This window comes from Plecotus auritus (genome assembly GCF_963455305.1).
Source record: "Plecotus auritus genome assembly, chromosome: 1".
Taxonomy (NCBI): Eukaryota; Metazoa; Chordata; class Mammalia; order Chiroptera; family Vespertilionidae; genus Plecotus; species Plecotus auritus.
In genome coordinates, this window is record NC_137770.1 from 171,966,540 (window position 1) to 171,991,633 (window position 25,094).

The 25,094-nt window shown below is 38.5% G+C and overlaps 1 protein-coding gene across 1 annotated transcript in view; it reads left to right on the forward strand.

Moving 5' to 3' along the window:
* Positions 1 to 25,094, forward strand: part of TBCK (TBC1 domain containing kinase) — a 205,610-nt gene that overhangs the window by 168,961 nt on the left and 11,555 nt on the right. The window contains exons 24-25 of the mRNA XM_080650862.1: positions 6,644 to 6,819; positions 13,623 to 13,782. Of these exons, the coding sequence (XP_080506988.1) occupies positions 6,644 to 6,819; positions 13,623 to 13,782 (336 nt within the window). The remainder of the gene's footprint in view (positions 1 to 6,643; positions 6,820 to 13,622; positions 13,783 to 25,094) is intronic.

Genomic DNA, 25,094 nt, shown 5'->3' on the forward strand with positions numbered 1-25,094 from the left:
TATAAGTAGGGAAAATAAACATATTGTTTATTTTATAGTTTTCTTTTATGTTTCTTGTTAGTATTATTCATATTTGAGTCTTTCTGTTGCTGTTATTATTGAGATGTTTTATTTTATTATATTTTCTGGTTTTTTAATGGATAGAAAGATTGTTGATTTTACAAAAAGTTTGGTGTAGTGATTAAGAATGCAGACATGATTTTTTTAATCTCAGCTCTGCCATACCAGCTGTGTGGTTATGTGATCGTTTTCTTTGTTGTCCATAAAAAAGAGATGAAATATTAAATATTTCATAGAATTATAGAGGATTAAATTAGTTAATATATGTAGAACACTGCTGGCACATACTAAACACTGTAAGTTTTCATTATCATTAATTATCATCATTGTCATTTATCAGCCACATTGTTGTTCTCGTTGTTTATACGTTTTTCAGTGTTTCTAGTTATATATCATCTGCAAATTACTGATGTTTTCCTCTTTTCCAATTTTATACGTTTTATATATTCCTATTATTTAATTGCTTCACCCAATTCTTTATAACAGTGTTAAAGAACAGTGGTAATGGTGGATATCTTTATATTATGCTTAGGTTGTTTGTAATGTTTTGCTGTTTTTTGTCTTAAGAGATAAATTTTGTCGTGTTATGAAAAGATCATGAATTCTGATATCTTGGGTTTTATTAAAGGTCTTTTCAACATGTTCTAATATTCAGTAAGAGTTTGAGATAAGCCATAACTTTTGACTCCTGAATTCTGTCTTATGTTTCAGCTTTGGGAACCAGCTCTAAATGTAGGCTCTCTATGCAGAGGGCATCAGTCCTCCCAGAAACTGCCAAACTTTTAGTTTAAGCCACAGTTACATTTAAGGTCTTTGCTTGCCATTGGGTGGAAATATCATGAGAGTTCCTAGAATTGGCAATCCTGTGAATTTGGGAAGGAGTTAGAAAAAAAACTGACTAGACTTAAAAAGCAATGTGTTTGTGGGAGAGGGAGATCTCCACACATTCTTTTACAGGGATTCACTGAAGCTTCCAGCCAGATAATATTTGGTCATTTATTTGACATTCTTTGGTTATATAGTGAGGGAAGTGATGGGACAGTTTCCCAAGTAACAAGGAAAGCCTGAGCAAAAATGGTAGCATTTATTAGTATCACTATTAGGAAATGGGAAGGAGTGAGAGAGAAGGGTGATCAAGTAAACACCCCAACTCAAGTAAAAACTCTACCTTGGAGAGTTAGAATTTGGGATGAAAATGTCAATGAGACTAACTAAAATTCTGTGACCTCTAAGCCACCAGCTGGCTGTACCCTGAATCTCTGCTGCCTTTGAAAGCTGATCATAACGTTCTATGTGGGATCACAGTTCTTTCACATTCCTGAAGGAAGTATCACAAATTCCACGTAGGAGTTCAGCTGAGTAGAGCTGCTGTCATGTTTAGCCTTTTAATCTTGTTTATCTCAACCTAGAAAATATATCAGGTTCTGGTCTTATTTTGAAAATTATTTCCAGAAACTTATAGAAACATACACAGTAGCGTTCACCACCACTCCTGGCATACATTGCCACAATGACCCCCTTTTTGCCCCAGAAATCACTTATGCAAGAGTGTTCACTTACTGTAACCTCCATCTCTTTTGCCCTCACTTCAAACAATTTAAACTATGAAATATTTCCCAGGTACTTGTCTTGAAATGCGTAAGTTCTTATTAATCTAAGATTGTATAAGCATATTATGCTTTTTGAACAACACTTTGCTAAGCTTCACAATTTGAATTGTTCCTGAATCCCTTTAATAGAAACTCCTCTGGTGATGTTAAGTATTATGTACAGGTTTCTAACTTTTGTCCCAGGAGGTAAGCAGGAATTTTTGCACCTGTTGCTAGTTGAAAAATCAATCAGAAATAAAGTCATAGAATTCTATAGCTAAAGTATATAGTAAGATACCTACCCCTGTCCCTTCCTTTTATACATGAGATAATTGAGAGCTAGAGAGATGAAATATCTCTAAAATGTTATTATATATCAAAGGGGAAATTACTCTCCTTACAGAAATTTAGCTTACACATAATTTTTCAGGGGCACATCTGTGAAAATTTTAACATAAAATTCATAATCACTGAAGAAAACTTTTATTTCCACTGTTCTTTGGGTTTCATATTCATGTACATGATCTCTCTTTTATCTGAGGGAGAGAAATATCTCTCTAGTGTGAAAACTACATTATGCAGCTTCCAGAGCATGACGGTTTTATTTCAAACTCCATTTCAGATGCTATATTTCTATAATAGAAATAGCAGGCTACCCCTATTTTCTCTAAAACCAAGAGGGATAAATAAAAACACCAACATGCTACTGAAACAATTTATTGTTTTAAGTATATGGATAAGTAGATCCTTGTAGATTGATAGTTTCTGAAGGTAGTTTTTCATTGTTAAAATTCCTTTGAGATGATAGTTAATGTCTGTGCCATTCACAAAAACCTGTCTCTCATACGTGAGCTTGAAATACCTTGCACTAAGAAAGAAGAGTCTATTTATTATAGACATGTGGAAAAATAAAAATTAATAGATATTTCATTAAAAAATCTCAACTTTATGTGTTTCCAACTCCTGTTAATAGTTTGCGTAATTTAAGACTTTTCTCGGCAGACTGTATAGATGTACCTGCTGAATTTAGGATTTCTTTCTGCCTTTTTTTTTTCTCATTTTTCTTCAAATTGTTTACTCTTTCTCATGACTTAAACTTCGATTTCTATGCTTATAATTCCAAAAATATGATCCTCCAGCCATGACTTCCCCCAAACACCAGTTTCCGTCTCTAAATGCATTCTCAACACTTCAACTTGGTAGACCTTATGCAATCTCAATTTCACATATCTAAATCTGAACTTGTCTTCCCCTTATCTACTGTCTGTCACTGTTACTATCTTCTTTTTCCCCAATCATCCATATTCAGCACAAAAGAACCATCATTTACTCAACCCTACCCTTTATCTTCTATCTGTTTTCTTATAGTGCCTTTCATATGTCTGTCTTCCTTTCCCCTGTCAGTGGTCCATTCCTTATTCTGTATCATGACTCAAACCAAGCTGCAGTGATTCAGGAGTGGATGGGAAGAACAGAGTAAAGATGAGAAGGTAGAGGGTTAGTAGCTGGGGGGAAACCCACCCCTTGGAGAGTAATTTTGTTATTTGCTATAGTGTTTTAATTTATTTTCCACTGTGGATGGGAAAATATTGGATATATTTGTAAGCCAAGGAAAAGTAGTGAAAAGAGAAAGACTGAAAGAAAAAAGAGGATAATGACTAGAACAAAGCTCTCAATTTCCACTGTCGTCACTTAATCTAGATCTTGATAAAATCCACTTTTTTAATTTGATTTAATTTTATTGTTGACATTATAACAGATGTCCTCCAAGTTTTCCCCCTTTTCCCTCTCCTCCCAGCCCCTGCCCCACCCCAGGCCTTCACTACACTATTGTCTGTGTCCATTGGTTATGCTTGTATGTATATGAGTTCTTAGGTTAATCTCTTCCCGTCCCCTCTATTATCCACCCTTCCCCTGCCTGAGATATGTCAGTCTGTTCCATGCCTCCATGTCTCTGGTCCCTTTTTGTTCATAGTTTATTATGTTCATTAGATTCCACTTACAAGTGAGATCATGTGATATTTGTCTTTCTCTGACTGACTTATTTCACTCAACATAATACTCTCCAAGTCCATCCATGCTGTTGCAAAGGATAAGAAATTCTCCTTTTTTAAAGCTACATAGTGTTCCATTGTGTAAATGTACCACACTTTTTTTATCTACTCATCTACTGATGGGCAATCCAGATTTTAGCTATTGTAAATAATGCTGCTATGAACATAAGGGTGCATATATTATTTCTGATTCATGTTTTGAGCTTCTTAGAAGGATATATTCCTAGAAGTGGGATTGCTGGGCCAAACGGTTGTTCCTTTTTTTTTTCAGTAAATTCCACTCTCACTTCCATAGTGGCTGCACCAATCTGCATTCCCACCAGCAGTATACTAGGGTTCCCCTTTCTATTATTATTATTATTATTATTATTATTATTGATATTCATTAGTTCCTTTATTTTTTTATTTTTTGTCTACTTTTTTTTCTTCATTGATTAAGGTATTACATATGTGTCCTTATCCCCCCACCACCCCTCACGCCCCCACTCATGCCCTCACCCCCTGTTGTCTGTGTCCATTGGTTAGGCTTATATGCATGCATACAAGTCCTTTGGTTGATCTCTCCCCCTTACCCCCACCCTCCCCTACCTTCCCTCTGAGGTTTGATGGTCTAATTCAGTGGTTGGCAAACTCATTAGTCAACAGAACCAAATATCAACAGTACAACGATTGAAATTTCTTTTGAGAGCCAAATTTTTTAAACTTAAACTCCACTTCTTCAAAATAAACTCGCCCAGGCTGTGGTATTTTGTGGAAGAGCCACACTCAAGGGGCCAAAGAGCTGCATGTGGCTCGCAAGCCGCAGTTTGCCAACCAGGAGTCTAATTGATGCTTCTCTGTCTCTGGATCTGTTTTTGTTCATCAGTTTATGTTGTTCATTATATTTCATAAATGAGTGAGATCGTGTAATATTTATCTTTCTCTGACTTACTTATTTTGCTTAGCATAATGCTCTCCAATTCCATCCATGCTGTTGCAAATGGTAAGAATTCCTTCTTTTTTACCACAGCATAGTATTTCATTGTATAGATGTACCACAGTTTTTAATCCACTCATGTGCTGATGGGCACTTAGGCTGTTTCCAAATCTTAGCTATTGTAAATTGTGCTGCTATGAACATAGGGGTGCATATATCCTTTCTAATTGATGTTTCTGGTTTCTTGGGATATAGTCCTAGAAGTGGGATCACTGGATCAAATGGGAGCTCCATTTTTAGTTTTTTGAGGAAACTCCATACTGTTCTCCACAGTGGCTGCACCAGTCTGTATTTCCACCAGTAGTGCATGACGGTTCCTTTTTGTCCGCATCCTCGCCAGCACTTGTCAATGGTTGATTTGTTGATAGTAGCCATTCTGACAGGTGTGAGATGATATCTCAGAGGAATATACCAAAAAAAAAAGAAAGAATATACCATGTTCATGGATTAGAAGAATTGACATCATTAAAATGTCTATACTACCCAAATTAATCTATACATTCAATGCAATTCCTATTAAAATACCAATGGCATATTTCACAGATTTAGAACAAATATTGCAAAAATTTGGATAGAACCAAAAAAGACCCCAAACAGCCACAGCAATGTGAGAAAGAACAAAGTTGGAGGGATCACAATACCAGATGTGTGGTACCTTTTTTGTCCACAATTGTCAATTTGTTTTACTATCCAAGAAAACATCATTCATCTCTGACAATCTAATTTCCACTCAACCATTCATATGTAATATGAATTAGGTTATCAAAGTCCAATGCATATATTAGAACTAGTTTCTTTAATTAGTATACTGAGTTACAATGCAATTTCTCATATTACCAGAGCTGTAATTAATGCAATTCATAACAACAGTCATTATACTTAAAGTGAATGTGCTAAAAGAACTGCTTTTCCTAAGAAACCCGAAATACCAACCAGAAAGAATATATGCACCCCTATGTTTATAACAGCACAATTTACAGTAACTAAGATCTGGAAACAGCCCAGATGTCCATCTGTACATGAGGGGATAAAAAAGCATGAGTGGAATACTATGCTGTAAAAAAGTTTGCAACAGCATGGACACTGACAATAGTGTGGTGAAGGCCTGGGGTGGGGGTGGGGGTGGGTGTGGAATGGAGAGGGTCAATGGGGGAAAAAGAGGGACATCTGTAATACTTTCAAAAATAAATATAATTTTTTTTAAGCATGGAAGAAGCCAGTCTAAAGATCACACCAACATGTAGAAGGGCAAATCTGAGCATACTGTAAAACAGGCCCAGAGCCCTGGCTGGACTGTTCCTGAAGCCCAACCTACCTCTAGAATTTTGTTTCTACATCAATAAATTGCTCAAATTATTTTTAAATGCTTTTATTTATTTTTATTTTTATGGTTTTGTTAATCCTCACCTGAGGATATTTTCCCATTGACTTTTAGAGAGAGTGGAAGGAAAGGGGAGAGACAGAGAGAAAAACATCGATGTGAGAGAGACACATCGATTGGTTGCCTCCTACACATGCCCTAACCAGGGCTCAGGCATTGAACCTGCAACCAGGGTATATGCCCTTTACCAGAATCAAACCCAGTCCATGGGCTGACACTCTAGCCACTGAGCCAAACAAGCTAGAGCAAAAAAAAAAAAAAAAAAAAAAAAAAAAAAAAAAAGCTGCTTTTAAAGATACACAGTGCTCTCATAAGGAAACGTCTTCCTCATCTCTTTCTATCACGTTTGAACCAAGAGCTTGGTAGTAGTCAAAACTATAATTACTGTTTTCCTATATCTGTGACTAATGAAAGTGTAAACCTCAGTAGTACCACAGTTACGTAGTAGACTGGAGATTGTTTCCTGTTCTCCTGTATGCTATGCCAGTAGTGATTGATATCAAGACCCTGAAGATATTTTTACTGGCTACAGTTTGTCTCTATAATATTCTCAATATGTGTGTTATTTATATCTTTCTTTCAGTCGAGAGAATCCATCCCGTTAAATGACTTAAAGTCAGAAGTTTCTCCCCGGATTTCAGCCGAGGACCTGATTGACTTGTGTGAGCTCACAGTGACGGGCCACTTCAAAACACCCACCAAGAAGACCAAGTCCAGTAAACCAAAGCTCCTGGTGGTTGACATCCGGAATAGCGAAGAGTATCCTTTGTACATGCGGTTTTAGAGGGTGGTCCTGCCTTATTCATATTGCTTCCTTTCCACTTACAGGGCTTGTGATAAAAACAATGAACATATCTGGGATTCCTCTGAATTCAAATAGCTAAGTAACTCTCAAACCGGATGCCAGAGTAGACTTGCATAATGTTTCATAAGGTAATATTACATACCAGAGGCCCAAAAATGCTTTCCAAACAAAACCAGAATGTTGGGATATTTTATTAGTTTTTGTGTAGCTCTGGTGTGTATTGTTCTTGGGGGATTTGAATCCTTCTTGCTCTGGCTAAAATTTTAGCAAAGATGAGAAGTATTTACCTGGTCTAAATCATAGGCTAGAGAGAGTTTGCCAGATCTCATCATTAAATTTATTATAATTTTCAAAATATTGACTTATGGAGAACATGTTAAAGTATTTTTCACTGACAGTAAGTGTACTATAATTTCTGGTGATTTTGCTTGGCATTAAAGTATAAACAGGTACAAAATAGTAACAGTTCAATCTTTCTCCTTATTTTTTAATCATCTATTAGATTTTCAAATTTGTTTTTGAACACAGCAACTACCTTTTAAAATAAAGTTTTTCTTTGAAACTCAATATATAAAATATAAATGAAGACTTTTATAATTAATACTAGAAGCCCGGTGCACGAATTCGTGTACCATTGGGGTCCCTCGGCCTAGACTGTGGGATCAGGCTGAAACCGGCTCTCCAACATCCTCCAAGGGGTCCTGGATTGCGAAGGGCACAGGCCAAGCCAAGGGACCCCACCAGTGCACGATGGGGGCCTGGGAGGGATGCGGGAGGTTGGCCAGCCTCGTAGGGACCGCGGGAGGGCTCCAGGGCATGTCCGGCCCGTCTAGCTCAGTCCCAATCAGCCAGACCCCAGCAGCAAGCTAACCTACCAGTTGGAGCATCTGCCCCCAGTGGTCAGTGCATGTCATAGCAACTGGTCAACCAGTTAACTGTGCACGTCATAGCGAGCTGTTGAATGACCTTAGCATATCATTAGCATATTACACTTTGATTGGTTGAATGGACGACTGGACACTTAGCATATTAGGCTTTTATTATATAGGATTCTTCATAAGTTAACATTTATAGCATTTCCTAACAATATATTTTTTAAATATATTTTATTGATATTTTACAGAGAGGAAGGGAGAGGAATAGAGAGCCAGAAACATCGATGAGAGAGAAACATCGATCAGCTGCCTCCTGCACACCTCCCACTGGGGATGTGCCCGCAACCAAGCTACATGCCCTTGACCGAAATCGAACCCGGGACCCTTCAGTCCACAGGCCGACGCTCTATCCACTGAGCCAAACTGGTTTCGGCACATTTCCTAACTATAAATGAGGATAATATGTAAGTGAGGGTTAGCAGATTGGTGGTTTTTCTCATATTCTAAAATTGCCATGTATATTTTCATGTGAATATTTTTAATCAATTTTAAAATGAATTCAAACCATACATTTACAGAACTTCTGAAGCAATTCATAGAGTCTTTGATTACTGAAAATACAATTTGAGAGGCCACTAATTCAAATTATATATCCCTACCTCTTTTTGAAAAGTTACTACTTTCTATTTTCCCTGAACTGTGAGGTCCCTGAGTATGGTGAGAGTATAAATGCTCATGTCCCTGATTGTTTAGGCTTCGCAGATACTGGAAGTTCCTTAGCAGAGTAGGTGAGTGCACTGACTCCCAAAACAAGCATTAATTTCCATTTGACTGGTCAGGGACCCCTGGTCTATAAGTTCTTATTTGTTACTTCAAAGGCTTAAAATACTTTCAAGTTTTTATAGCTTATGGTTCTCTTGGTTGAAACTTTAGTCATAGTTTTTAATAAAATTATCAAAAAACATAGCATTATAGTGTATGCTATGTTTTAATTTTAAAGACTATTACTAAAATAATTAATCCAATAAAATGGATTTCCAAGTGGCAAAATGAGAGTTGGGAAAAAACAGAAATCTGATGCAGTAGTCTAAGCTCAAGGTAAATGACTGTCTGAAATAGGCAAGTAAGTGGTAATGGGAATAGAGAGACAGGAGGATGGGATTTATTAATGCAACAAGATGTTAGATGTTGCCACTGGTGAGATGTCAAAAATGAAGTTTTAGACTGATATGGGAGATGGTGATGCCATTCAAAGAAAGCAGCAATAGATTTAGAAAGGAAAAATGATGATACCTAAAGATGTAATTTTTACATCAATTAATGCTATTTAGTTACATTATATATGAGAAAGGCATGGATTTAATTCCATATTCCCTTGTAGCTATTGATACTCTAAAGGTGTAGCCTTTCCTTTGGGCTGGCTCTATTTAACTAATTACAATTAGTTAACATAGCAACAAACAAGTTAACATAAATGCTGGTATGCTCTGGATAGAGAGATACACTGAGTGGCCAGATTATTATGATCTCTGAACTCATAATAATCTGGCCACTCAGTGAATATCCTATCTAATAAAAGAGTAATATGCAAATTAACCATCACTCCGCTACACTCACAAGCCACGCCCACCAGCCAATCAGGAGCAAGTATACAAATTAACCCAACCAATATGGCTACGGCCATGGAGCGAACAGGAGGCTTGGGTTTCCCCGGTGATGGAGGAAGCCAAGCTTTCTTCACACCCTGGCTGGCCAAGGCATCCACTCAAGGCTACAAAGTTTCAATTATAGAAGATAAATAAATCCCAACAAAAATGGTTGCAGCCATGGAGCAAGCAGGAGTCTTGGCTCTGCTCAAGGCTACAAAGTTTCAATTATAGAAGATAAATTAATCCCAGATACCAGGGCCTCTGCTGGGTTGCTGGGGGCCGTGGCTGGCCTGCAAACCACCACAGGCCCCTCGCCCAGGCCGCCCCACGCCCCAAGGGAACCCCCATCCTGATCTGGGCCACCCTTCAGGGCAAACGAGCTCGCCCCCACCTGTGCACCAGGCCTCTATCCTATCTAATAAAAGAGTAACATGCAAATTGACCATCACTCCAACACACAAGATGGCTGCCCCCATGTGGTCAAAGATCCTGCCCCCATGTGGACACAAGATGGCTGCCACAAGATGGCCAGCAGGGGAGGGCAGTTTGGAGGGACCAGGCCTGCAAGGGAGGGCAGTTGGGAGGGACCAGGCCTGCAAAGGATGGCAGTTGGGGGTGACCAGGCCTGTAGGGGAGGGCAGTTAGGGGCAAACAGGCTGGCAGGGGAGCAGTTAGGCATCAATCAGGCTGGCAGGGGAGTGGTTAGGGGGTGATCAGACTGGCAGGCAGAAGCGGTTAGGGGCAATCAGGAAGGCAGGCAGGCGAGCAGTTGGGAGCCAGCAGTCCTGGATTGTGAGAGGGATGTCCCAGATTGGAGAGAATGCAGGCTGGGCTGAGGGACGCACACCCCCCATGCACGAATTTCATGCACCGGGCCTCTAATCCTATATAATAAAAGGCTAATATGCAAATTGTCCCCTCAACCAGGAGTTCGACCAGCAGGCAGGCTGGACCCCACCCATGCACAAATTCATTCACCGGGCCTCTAATATATATATACTGAGTTGCCAGATTATTATGCGTTCAGATATCATAATAATCTGGCCACTCAGTGTATAATGTCACTAAGTGTGGTATGCAACAAAAATGCTGTGTTCTTTTAGGATTTAGAAAAACAAGATTCTTTCTGTGTTCAATTTTGAGCCATCAAATATGATAAAGGAATTTTAAAATATTTTTGTAAAGTAAAGGAACTTTCTAGAATATGAACATTTACCTATGTAATTTACCTATACAATATACCTGTATTATTCTTAAAACTGCTATTTATTCTATCTGCTTGATTAAAGTATAGTGCATGTATTGGCAGTATTGTTTTTGGAGATTGATTTAGGAATACGGAAAAATCTTCAGGTTTCAGAAACCGAGAAAACAGTGCCCATCATCCTTACCTGTTAATACTGTTCTAATAATTGGTTGTAAAACAATCAAAGTACTTTTTCTGATTTATTTGTATTTTGGGTTACCAAATTTTGTTTAATGTGAAAATGTATCTTTGTTATAAGCACACTCTTGAATGCTTTGGTAATATCTGCCAAATGGAATGTTGAGCAGAGTGGTGTTTTGGGGGAAGGAAACAGCTTACTGCAACAGAATAAAGTCACCAGTTACCAGAGAAAACTGTTTGCAGATCACAGAGTCTCTATCAGGGTAGTAAACAGCTCTATTCAAAAACACCTGACCAGATGACTGCTGTAATAACTAGATGTTTTTATAGCTACTATTATTCCATAGTCACCAATTTTCTAAAATGTTGCTGAACAAGTTGTATATAGAAGACACTCAAATGTGGCATTAGCTTGTAAAGCTTAGTATAGTCTGAGCATTGTATTTTATCTTTATTTCTGATTTTCAAAGGAGAGAACCTGATTGGCTCAGCCTGCATCAGATAACCCTTCACCCTCTCTCTCCCTACTATGCTGTCAATCATGATTGTGGCAGGATCTTCTGATACAAACATGACAGTTGAGGCTCACCCTTTTGTTAGGGTCAGTAGTTGACACCCTTTCAGCAAGAGAATGGGGGGGCGGGCAGGCAACTCACACATGTCTGCTATAGTATTTGACCAAGATAGGTTTGTATTACCTTTGCTACTATAAAAACTCTAAAAAAATATACATATATAAAGTCTTCATTGTTGATAAGGGCTAAAGGCTTTTTGATAAATAAAATATCTGGCAACTAATTCAGTCTGGTAGATGTATATACATTTGCAAATAATATTTGAGTCATTAGGTTCTTTGTGTTATCAAAAATTTTCATTTTAAGGTATGTTCTTACTGAAAATAAAAGTACTATCAGACTAATGACATGCTGAAAACAAAGTCATTACTCGTCATGAAAACTGAAGTTGAGAACATTGGATAATTGTAAATGTTTGAGAGAGTAGTGCTGATGAAAACCAAGCCAATGATCATAAATTCGTTCCTTTCTAGAAGACTCTAAACAATGAGATACTAATGTTTATTCTATCTTTCTTTTCATTTTCAGAACTTTTTATAGTCCTTTATTAATGCCAAATGTTCTTCTTTAAAGGAAAAGTGAGGAAGAAGCAGCTGACTAAAATATTGTAAATGTAAAGTATGTGGTCAGTCTACACCATCTTTCTTGAGAATAGGAGCCTCAAATTTCTTCTGTCTCCATTCCATTTCTTTACCTAAATAACTTTTATTAATTCTTCAAATTTTAATTTGGCCATCACTTACTTTCTCAGTGAAAACGTTACCTGTTCTCTCCAAATGGACATATCCTACCAAAGCATAATATATATCTCCTTTAAACCTGTTTTTATAGTTGTTTTACTTATGTGAATAGTTATTCGATGGATAATAATATTTAAGAATATCTTTCTCTATAGACTCTATATAAATAATCATCTTTTTAGTTGTACTTTTTTAATTGTACTTTTTACTTACTAAGGAGGGAATATATTTTTATTTAAGATCTTAAGGTATTTCTAAATATTTTAAGCTAATACATGCTTTTCATTCCAAAAATAAAATTTATAGTCAATGATGAAACCATCAGAACCCTGCCAAAGCACAAATATAATAAGCCACAGTCCCTTTGGAGACCTAAAATTGAAGAGTGGAAATGTCAGCTAAATTTACTTGAGAAGTAAACCAACAACAGAACTGTTTCTAACCAGTGCTGTTGACCTTAACAATTCTAAATAGAGTCCCATTTAGCAATCGCTTACCCAAAGTAGATAGGCTTTTGCAGTATCAAATTATATCTGGGAATATCTGCTTGGCTATATTACTTTCAGAGCTTGGGAGTAATCATAGCAGTAGTAATGAACTTAAAGGCATGATTATTATGTGGCCCATGCAATTGCCATTGATTTGCTGCATCCTGACCACTTTCACAATGCTTCATTTAATCAGGAAATTCTTTACATCTTTGGCCAGTCATCTTTCTTTCTCTTTTTCATTACATTTTCATATTTAACTTTTTTTTCCCCTTGGAGGTGCCTTATTTCATTTAAATAAAATACTCATGTGAACATGGAAGATGTTTAGAACTGTCAAAAGTTCATAAATAAAGCCAATGAATCATCAAAATAATAATAAGTAGCCGTTTATTGTGCACACACCAAAGAACACTCAAACCAAAACATCAAATACTGAGGTTCCGAGGCCTACTGTCATAATGCAGCTTATACAGTGTGGAGGCAATGACTGTTTATTGGTCACAGTATTCGAATTTTCTTAAATAAAAGGGAATTGGTTAGCGCAGTGGTCGACAAACTCATTAGTCAACAGAGCCAAATATCAACAGTACAACAATTGAAATTTCTTTTGAGAGCCAAATTTTTTAAACTTCTTCTAACGCCGCTTCTTCAAAATAGACTCGCCCAGGCCGTGGTATTTTGTGGAAGAGCCACACTCAAGGGGCCAAAGAGCCACATGTAGCTCACAAGCCGCAGTTTGCTGACCTCTGGGTTAGCGGTTACTTCCTATCAATTTGGGGCAACAAATTAAGTTTCACTTATGATTTTCAGAGGCATAGGCAAGAAGTGAACCAGGTCAAGTCAGCTTCGCTTGTCTTGGAAAATAAGCTAAATTAAGTGTACTTGTATGACTAAACTGGTTTTGTCCACTCAGGGAATTTTCAAGTCTGGTCTCTGTGTTTGATTTTTACGGTACTATCTTCTGGGAATCAATTACCTCTCTCTCTCTCTCTCTCAAGTCTGCACACAAATAAGTGTTTTCCTTAAACTTTCCTTCCCAGTTTTATTCGGGGTCACATTTCAGGCAGCATCAACATTCCATTCAGCACTGCATTCACCGCAGAAGGGGAACTTAACCAGGGCCCTCACACCGCTATGCTCCAAAGCTTCAAAGGAAAGGTCATTGTCATCGTGGGGAATTCTGCAAAGTACACAGCAGAGGTAAGTGTACTCAGAAATGTCATATGTGCAGAATGAGTTATTTACCTGCCTAGAACAGATTGTCTAAAAGTTTATTTCTTCAAGAGTAGATCACATATCAAATGAACTTTGAAGATCTACCTATATTCTTACATAGAAGAGTTTGTCAGCCTTTTCCCAGTAAAAGGATTCAAGCTTTTTTCCTCAGTGTGCAACATCAGGTCCAATAGTAAGTTTAGAAAGATCCAAATGATAACCTAATAGCCTAAGGTGTTCTTTAAAGAAAAAACTACTTTCTGAAATTGCAAAGAAGTACCCTCAATTCCTTTGATTGGAGAAAAACATAGGACCTTGATTAGAGATTCAAAAAGCTCTTGGTAGCCTGTGTTGGATTTTCGGGTTTGTTTACTATAGGCTCAAAGCTTTTTGATGATAGAGAATTCAGGAAGGATATCAACTTTAGATAGGAGGAGTAAGTGAAACAATAAAATGACTTCCCTCTCCCCTGGCTATGTTCAAAACAAACTGAAAAACAAAACAAAGAATGTGAAGGTCAAAGATATCACCTTCATTTTTTATTAAATGTATTGGGGTGACATTGGTTAATAAAATTATATAGGTTTCATGTGTACAGTTCTATAATATGTCATCTGTATGTTACATTGTGGTAGTAAAGGGTAAAGGGGGTCAAATATATGGTGACAGAGGAGATTTAACTTTGAGTAGTAATAAAAAACAACAACACCTTTATAAAAGGCAAGTTGGAGAATATAGTTTAATATGAGAGCCAAATGGGGCTGCTCAGAAAGCCTCCAGAATTAGAGAACACATCTAGATGTAGGCAACACTAGACCAGTACAGCCCTTTTTCTAAATGGAGGGAAGAGTCTGCTCCTGGAAAAGTCGAAGAGGTGGTTTTCTCCCTGCAGGCAGCTTATTCCCAAGAGAAAGAAGGGCAGGACTGAGCCTTCCCAGATTTACCAATCACTCCACTTCCCAGAGCAGAGAAAATAGAGAGACAAAAAGAAAGGTTAGTAATATACTTAGGAAATTTTCTTCCTCAAAGGAATTAGCAGTAGAGATACAGTATTCCCCTCTAATATGTACATTTCTTTATGTCTGAATAAACAGAATAATCCAGAAATGTGAACACTGGAAATGTAGTCAGATGAGAACTTTAATACTTTTGGACGTAGGCCATTTTTATCTCACAAGTACAGGGTTAATGGTAATATTGAGTTTTGACACTAAATGAAAGTCATCCTTCAAGTTTCATTGATGATTAGTAAAAAATCATGAATCTCTCACCCCTCTTTTATATATCTAGTGTCTGACAGGGAACAATCTAAACACACTTTTTTCAGAGAAACTCTGTATAATTAATGATTAATGTGCAATTTTAAGTAAATGAAAACATCTTTTAATTTAGAACTAAAGCCATGGTATCTAAATTATTTTGATGTGATTTGTTAGCTAATAGTTAATTTTATTTTCCAGTGCTATTATTTACATATATCTGAATTTAAGTACTATTTTATGTATGATGACAGTATAAAAGTTCTAGAGTTTGGGAGTAACACCAGCACAATGGCAGAGTAGGCAGATCCATGCTGTTCCTCTGTAGAAACATCAACAAGTAGAAACTGTACTATGTTGAATAAAAGTTGCAAAAGCAGGCCTTCTTGTCTTCTTCTGACCTTAGGGGAAAAGCTTTCAGCTTTTCACCATTGAGTATTGCTAGTTGGACTTTTTCATATATAGCTTTTATCACATAGAAATTTTTTTCCTCGTGTTGGTTTATTGACTATTTTGATTAAGAAGTGGTGTTGAATTTTTTCAAATGCCTTTTCTGCATCAACTCAGATGATTATGAGTTTTTGTTCTCTTCTTTCTATGAATGTGATATACTATATTGATTGATTTTCATATGTTTAACTACCCTTGCATTCCTAGCATAAATTCTACTTAGTCATAGTGTATAATCCCTTTAATATGCTCCTAAATTCAGATTGCTAGTATTTTGTTGAGGATTTTTGCATCAGTATTCACTGGGGGTACTTGTCTGAAGCCCTCTTGGGTCTGTGTCTGGCTTTGGTATAAGTATTATGCTGACCTCATAGCATGAGGAAGTCTTCCCACCTCTTAAGTGTGTTGCAAGAGTTTGAAAGGATTGCTGTTAGTTCGAGCCAGAGCAATTAGGCAAGAAAAAGAAATAAAAGATATCAAAGTTGGAACATCTGTTCATTTCTCAGAACTATGGTAAATGGTAACCCAAACTGGGTAGCTTAAAACAACAAAGTTATTCTCTCATAGTTCTGGAGGCTCAAGTCTGAAATCAAGATGTCAGTAGAACCATGCTCCTTATGCGACTCTGGGTGGAATCTCTCATAGGCTGTTCCCATCTTGCGGTGGTAGCTAGCAATCCTTGTCACCCACAAAATGGGAGGGAATATTTGTAAATCATATATCTGATATCAGAATATGAAATCAACACAAAGATCAGTTATATATCTACTTATTTACAACTCCTACAACGTAACAACAGAAAGACAACAAAATTTTAAATGGGCATGTATTTAGACATTTTAGACATTTCTTTGAAGATGATACATAAATGACCAAAAAGCACATGAAAAGATACCTAATATTAGGGAAATGCAAACCCAAAACCACAGTAAGGTGCTACTTCACACCCAAGTGTTTCGCAAGGATGTAGAGAAATTAGAACTTCCCCCATTCCCTATGCATGGCTGGGGGAAATGTAAAATGATGCAACTTCTGTAGAAATCATTAAACAGTTTGGCAATTCCTTCAAAATGCAAACATAGAATTATCATATGCCAGCAATTTCACTCGTAGGTAAATACCCAAAAAAAATTGAAAACAATAACTCAAACAGATACTTGTATGCCATTGTTCATAGCAGCATTATTTATAGTAGTCAAAAGGTGGAAATAATACAAGTGTCTATCAATAGTTGAATGAATAAACAAAAAGTGATATATACATACAATATACAGGCTGGGGCAATAATAAGTTTATAGTTGTGAGTATGAAAAACAGAGTTTATTCTTATATTATTAGGTATTAATTATTGCATTATTTTCCATACTGGAGGCCCGATGCATGAAATATGTGCACGGGGTGGGGGAGGGGTTTTGTCCCTCAGCCCAGCTTGCACCCTCTCCAATCTGGGACCCCTCAAGGGATGTTCGACTGCCCATTTAGGCCCGATCCCAGTAGAATCAGGCCTAAACGGGCAGTTGGACATCCCTCTCACAATCGAGGACTGCTGGCTCCCAACTGCTCGCCTGCCTGCCTTCCTGATTGCCCCTAACCGCTTCTGCCTGCCAGCCTGATCACCCCCTAACCACTCCCCTGCCAGCCTGATTGATGCCTAACTGCTCCCCTGCAGGCCTGGTCACCCCTAACTGCCCTCCCCTGCAGGCCTGGTCACCCCTAACTGCCCTCCCCTGCAGGCCTGGTCACCCCTAACTGCCCTCCCCTGCAGGCCTGGTCCCCTCCCAACTGCCCTTCCCTGCAGGCCCAGTCACCCCCAACTTCCCTCCTCTGCCAGCCTGGTCACCCCTAACTGCCCTCCGCTGCAGGCTTGATAGCCCCCAACTGCCCTCCCTTGCAGGCCTGGTCCCTCCCAACTGTCCTCCCCTGCTGGCCTGATTGCTCACAACTGCCCTCCCTTACAGGCCTGGTCCCTCCCAACTGCCCTCCCCTGCTGGCCATCTTGTGGCAGCCATCTTGTGTCCACATGGGGGCAGCCATCTTTGACCACATAGGGGCAGCCATCTTGTGTGTTGGAGTGATGGTCAATTTGCATATTAATCTTTTATTAGATAGGATAGAGGTCTGGTGCATGGGGGGCGCCAGCTGGTTTGGAACATCTGGGTGAAGGGTGTCCTGGATCAGGGTAGGGGTTCCCTTGGGGCATGGGGCGGCCTGGGCGAGGGACCTGTGGTGGTTTGCAGGCCGGCCACGCCCCCTGGCGACCCAAGTGGAGGCCCTGGTATCTGGGGTTTATTTATCTTCTACAATTGAAACTTTGTAGCCTTGAGTGGAGGCCTAGGCCAGCCAGGGTGTGCAGAAAGCTTGGCTTCCTCTATCACCGGGGGCAACTCAAGCCTCCTGCTCTCTCCAGCTCCGTGGCTGCTGCCATTTTTGTTGGGATTTATTTCTCTTCTATAATTGAAACTTTGTAGCCTTGAGTAGAGGCCTAGGCCAGCCAGGGTGTGCGGAAAGCTTGGCTTCCTCCATTGCCGAGGAAACGCAAGCCTCCTGCTCTCTCTGTGGCCGCAGCCATCTTGGTTTTGTTCATTTGCATACTCGCTCCTGATTGGCTGGTGGGTGTGGCTTGTGGGTGTAGCGGAGTGATGGTTAATTTGCATATTACTCTTTTATTAGATAGTATGAACAACTGTAAACCTACTTTTGCCACACTGTATTATTTGGCCATAAAAAGGAATAAAGTTCTGATTTATGCTACAATCTGGATGAACCTGGAAAATGTTATTCTAAATTGAAGTAAGCCAAACACAAAGGACAAATATTCTATGATTCCACTTATATAAAATATCTAGAAATGGCAAATTCTCCATAACAGAAAGTAAGTTAGTACTACTAGGGAATGGAGGAGGGTGGAATGTGACTTTTGCTTAATGGTTATGCTGCTGGATGAATTAATGGGCCAAATTTCCCAGACATGAGTGCAAGTGTGGTTCTTGGGCTACCACTGAAATAAGCATTTTCTGAAGCCCCCATGGAAGACTGAGATGTGATAAAAGGCTTTATTTGCTGTCAAATTACAGCGGGAAGGTTAGGGAGAGGTGGGGGAAATAAGAGATCATCTGAAGGACTTATATGCATGCATATAAGAGTAACCAATGGATGCAAAACATTGGGGGGTGAGGGCATGTATGGGAGTGGGGTGGGGGGGCAATGGTAAGATATGTACACATATAATACCTTAATAAAAAAATTTAAAAAATAATAAAATAAAAGGCTTTATTTGTGTGGAGTTATATTCCTTGAGTTATAAAGTCCTATGTCCCTTAACCCAGTCCTGAAAATGGTGTAGCTGGGAGTCCTGCAGAGCCAAAAGGAGGGCCCATGTTCAGAGCTTTCTTTCCATGTTACAGCCGGGTCCAATTCAGCCTCAGTCCAAATTCAGTCTATTAGCCCATTGTATGGGTCTCACATGGCCATGAGCCACATGGGCGAGTGCAGAGAGCGTGCCCCCTGCAGCAAAAGTCACAGGAGCACAGGCAAGCAGGAGAGGCAAGAGTCCTATGTGAGAGAGAGGGTACTTCTTTTGTTCAGAAGTTTAAATATTCAGGTTTTGTGCCCTTGCAGTGGCCACGCCTATTCTAGCTCCAAGGTGTGAATGACAGAGAGGTAGATACCTTCCCACATCACTCAGACCTACTGAGCATGCGTCCAAACTGCCTTTGTCCAGTCCTTTTCCCCATCAACCAGCAGACTTGGAGAGTGTTAAATTAGCAAAGCTGTATAAGTGGCATGCCTGTACTTTTTAATCTTCCCTTTATTCCTTTCCTGTTAAATAATTACCAGATTATTTCAATAGTATCAGGCACAGGGTTTGATAAATTTTGAAAATAATTAGTGGTTATAGTTGTACTTAATGCCACTGACTTGTATACCTAAAAATTGTTTAAATGGCAAATTTTATATTATATATATTGTACCTTAATATAAAAAAAAAAGTTCTAGGGTTTGATGTGTTCAGGCTACCCAAATTCAGTTAATCTCAGAGTTACAATTCTTGGTCAAATGGTAGTAGAAAATCTTTTATTGGAGCTGTTCTGATCAGGTCTCAACAGTTTTCTCTGTGGGTATTATTTTTTTAAAGCAAAAACCAACAAACAGAAAAACAGTGATTTCCAAACAAGTAGCAGCTTTTCTTTTAAACTAAAATCAGTGCACTGCAGCTGGCAGCTGGCAGAGTCCTGTTTTGAAAAGACCAAGGAGGCCCCAGTTGAATGCTGTGCAAGAAGCAGAGGTGCCAGTTACAAATTATCTTTGCAAATGTTTATGATTTCATGTCAGATTCATATTTGGACTGAGAATTTTTTGTTTGCACACAGTAGGCATTGATTGTAAGTTTTCTAGTTTTACATCTTCTGTAAAGACTTAATAAAAGAGTTAGACTGAAAATCCAACAAATGAAAATATTAAATAAAATCGACCATCTGTACTAATAAAAGGGTAATATGCTACTTAGATCAGATGTCTTCCGGACAAAGCCATGGTGGCAGGGCCGAAGCAGAGGTGGTTAGGAGTGATCAGGCAGACAGGCAGAGCGGTTAGGGGTGATCAGGCTGGCAGGGGAGAGCGGTTAGGGGTGATCATCCCAGCCGGCAAAGGCAGTTAGGGGCGATCAGGCCGGCAGGGGAACAGTTAGGGGCATTAGGGGTGATTAGGCAGGCAGGAAGAGGCAGTTAGGGATGATCAGGCAGGCAGGCACAGTGGTTATGGGCGATCAGGCAGGCAGGCAGGTGAGTGGTTAGGAGCCAGCAGTCCCGGATTGCTGAGAGGGTGCAGGCTGGGCTGAGGGACCTACCCTCCCAAGCTGTCCCCCCCGCCCCGTGCATGAATTTCGTGCACTGGACCTCTAGTAACTCAATAAAAGGAAAAGGCTCTCAATATTGAATTTCACAAGTAGCAAAATATCATTGAACAACTGCAAGAAGGAATGAATAAACCGCTCTTCTAGTATATGATGCTATTATAATCACCTATTTGACATGCAAATTAAGACCAGTGTCTTCTTTAATACAAATGTGAAGGCATTACTCTATAATGACCAGATGTATTGGATATATTGTCTAAAATCGCATAGAAGACAGAACAAATCTGAGAAATACTGCTTATTCATGTACCTCAATAACTATAATCAAAAGATACATGATGCCATTTTAATTATGTATTCATTAGCTATTTCCTGTAATTACAATTGATTAACCATTTAGTGCTATTACATGGTTTCTTTACAATTACCACTTCATAAATCTTTTATATGTGGCCTAGCTTCCACAATTAAATATAACAGAAAACCTTTAGAATCTGCCATTTCTTATTGAGAGAAAACATTGTTTTTCCCCAGGAGAGGGCAAAAAAGGAGGACTACAAAGATCTCAGTTTAATTAGGGTCCCATGTAGATTCTTCTCTATGCCATAATTAAATCCTATTAAAGATCACTTGTTAGTTAATCTTTAATTCACATTACCCAACAGGTTAAATAAAGCAGTGAATTATTAGATAATCAAGCACATTCGATATTTTGTGAACAATGTTATGTCAGCATCAAGGAAAGTCAGTCCCATGCAGGTGAAGTAGAGTCCCAAGTCTAAATGGTGTGCTGATGCTCCAAGGGGGGATCAGGTTTTGTGCCGATCCTTGCTGCTGCCTGGCCAAGTTTAACTTAACAAGGCAAACAAATATAGACTGCATCTATTGGTAGGGTTGATGGGAACAGGAAGACCTCTGTGTCAAAACAACAGTAAAGCCAATTCAAGCTTTGTGTCACATTTTAAATAGAAAATATGGCAAGGACTCATTCTTGTCTCACTCACTGAGTTTTAAAAACTCAAATGAGAAACTGCACCTTCTATTGTTAAACTAGCATTAAATTCCCTGGGTATAAAGGGAATACATGCCAGTATGATGTGTACAGAAAGCCCCATAAAAGATACTTCTTACAAAACTGAAATGTGCTGAATTAATCTAGCCAGTATCTAAATATGAGTAAGGCAGTGTTATCTCGGCTTGACAAAACACCATCATGAACCCACCTCCTTCCTAGAAGTAAATTATAATGTTTAGCAAGAATGATAACTTAGCATGATGGCATACTTTAATGTGGTATTGGGTTATTTTTTCTCCCCCATGGGATCCATCTCCGGAGCTAGTGATAGGTCTCAGACTGGAAAATGGCCAACAACATGGACCAGAACAGAATAAAACTCCAACTGGTGTTTCTCTACCTTTAGTGAGTCTTTAAGAAAAAACCATAAACATCATATTGCTGTGTTGGTCACAGAAACTCACAAGACTTTAAAAATAATTGCTCTCTATATAAAATTATATTTTGTGGTTATCTGACCTGTACTTGTCTTATCAATCCTTTGGGAAATATTAGGCACATCTGATTTTACCCTTAAAATGTTATATTCTTGGCATTAAATCAACACTCTTTTGTCATCTAAAGAAATATTCATCTGAGAACATAAAAGCCAATGGCAAGTAATGTCATGTGTGCTATTATTCTTTCCTTCAAAACAAAGCGAAGCAACCCCTACTCTCCTCCTCCCCCAAAAAAGAAAAGAACAAAACATATATTTCTGATTAACATTTGATTCCAAAACCTAGATAAGAGAAAGATTTTGTGGAGATTCTGTGACTAAACAGTGTGAGTGGCTGGTGCTTTCTACACATGGCATGCAAGGATTAAATTTAAAATATGGCATCGTTTTCAACTGAAAATAATCAGATTTATAATAAGTAAAGCATGCCTTTGAAGCTATTTTTAAAAATAAGATACTAGTCCAATTGTGTTCCTTTACACTCCTCTAGGGGCCAAGGTAATTTGGTTTGGATTTTAGGTTGGAAGTTGTTTGTACAGCAGTAATATGAGGCTGCCACCTTCCCGTCCCACCCCATTACTTCCTGAATCCCTTAACCAAGCTAAACCAAGTTTTATGATCTTGTAATGATCACTGATAGCCCTTACCATTGCTGGTCCCTTTTTCTCCCTCTAGCCCTGTCTGCTTTCTCTCTTTGCTCAAGCTCTTCCTCTAGCCTTTGGTCGCGAGCATCAGAGATTATCATACTCCGGTATGTGCTTAAAGGGGACCAAGTGACTCTGAAAACCAATCAAGCATATGTGTTGTCTCTGCAGTAAACTTCTCTGACTCCAGACAGTATCTACCTAGTTCTTCAGATTAATATGGTATTTTTAAGCCACTTTGTGTGAGATCTTTTCCCTGTCAGAAAATGTATTAGGCCTCTTTATAATTGTACCTTCTGCATTTTGATAAAGAATGGGAAGTGAATCTCCTTTACGAGTTCCAAATATGCAAGTAATTCTTTCTCTGTCTTGTTAGACCTATAATCACTGCCCATGGTTAAACTTGGCTTTCTTCCTGACTTTTTTCTTGTCTTCTTGTCAGCAAACGTTTTTGTCTGTGGGTTTATGTCAGATTATAAGGAAACCATTTACATAGTAATGCAATTTAAACACACTGGACATCATATGAGGCTTTACAGTAAAAATTATCCTATATAACTGCATTTGTTAAGTGAGGGAGGATAACTTTTCAAAGACCCATGAACTAAAATAAAAGCTGCCCTGTAGGTCCCTATTCTCATAGTTTTCAAATATGATGTGAATAAAAAGGAAGATTGGAGTTGTAGTAAAGGGGACTTTAAAACACCTAATCCTAACTTTGGTTGTCTGTTTTTTAACATGTTTACTAGATTTATTTTGTGTATAAGCAGTTTTTAAAAAGACAGTGGGAGCTCATTTCCAATTCCCTGGAAAAACTGCCAAGTCATCATCTGAATGCTGTGGTCTCTGGCACCTATATTCATGACCCATCAGAGGATGAAAGTTATGTTGTCTCATTATGTGTTATTCTACACACCCACCTTGCCCTCCACAGCCCGCCATTTAATTAATTACTCCTTACCACAGGAATGTTTGTGGCTGAATAAAAACTAACCATAGTCGCCCTCCCGCTTGACCCTACAGAGGTTGGAACTTGACTGTGATCCATCATAGCCATAACTGTTTTGAATCTGAGTTTTTATTGTATACATTCTTTTCAGAGCATAGTATACTGTATGGAATATGACTAGTGGCTTGGATGTAGTATGAATTTACTGTTCTCTGTTGTCTAGTGTAAACAGAAGTTAATGAATGATTGTTGCTGAAATTCTAGCCCCAAATATCACAGATCAAAGGAAAATGTACAGAAGGCTCTTTGGAGTTCCTGCTCCACGATGGTGTTAGATGATGGGATTTTATCAGAAGAGGCTTATTCTCTGCTGTGAGCCAGGGTACTTTTTTTTTTATTAGAACAAATTCTGTCATATCTAAAAATGTTTTCTCTTCTTTTTCTAAATGTGAACTTTAAAAAATTTCCAGGTAGCCTTTCCTGGGAGGACTGTTTGACAGCATAAGGTATTGATAAACACTAATCTGTAAGTCTATAGGAAGATTCCAATGCCTAGACACTAGGTCACAATCAACTATCATAAATTTTAAAATTAAATGAATTAGTATAAAGGAAAATTTTTTTGACCTAGAGTTTATCATGAGTTTTAAAAGGTCTTTGATCTAATTGAAATTATATGTAAAGTGTTGTGCATATTTGTCTTTTATTGATAGAGAGAATACATCTATAGCTGTCATCTGTTTACCAAAAGTATCTGTGATCTGGTAAGAGTCACGTATCAATTACTGTTCCATTAAAAACAGTTCACATGAACACTGATTTGTCCCCATTGTAGACTAATCTCCCTCTTAAGATTGAATCTATATATTTGCAAGGTGTAAATGGCTCTCCTGTTCAAGAATTAATTGGGGGGACAGAGGAAAGTAGGAAACTAGTTTATAGTGAGTATTTACTCTGATTCAAGCATTTAAACATATGATATCTAATCCAATCCACCCCAAAATGCTTTAAGTGCACCACTGAAGTGGAGTATTATTGCACATTTAACAGGTGAAGAAACTAAGGCCAAAAAGCTAATAAGTGACTTACCCACAGCTAACCAGTGACAGAACCCTGATTCAAACCCTGTGCTAACCACAAAGTTCCTCCACTTTCCTCCTACCACCCAGGCTGTTTGAATGAAACAGTGAATTCTCTCACCCGCTTGACTAAGGGCAACAGATTATATGAAAAATTATTGTTTGTCTTATCACCCTGTTAATTAGATCTGAAATTCTCTCATCCCCTGCACCCAACTATCTTTACTCAAGTCACCAGTATCTCCTGCCTGACTTGCTGCAGCTTTACATTGTCCCTGCTTGCAGTCCCCTTCCTTTCTCCAGCTGTACCCTACAACCAGAGTGAACATTTTGAAAGTAAATATAATCATTGCCAAAATGCCTCTGTGACTTCCCATTGCCTCCAAAATAAAATTCAAATCCTACTCATGGTTTCTGGGCTCTTGGTGATCCGGACTCGGCTTTGTTTTCCATCCCTCACTGCTTCCCTCACCCTCTGGATTCCAGCCATAATTAACTACTTGCAATTTAGTATATGTAGGTTTTTTTTGTACTTCTATTTGGAGCA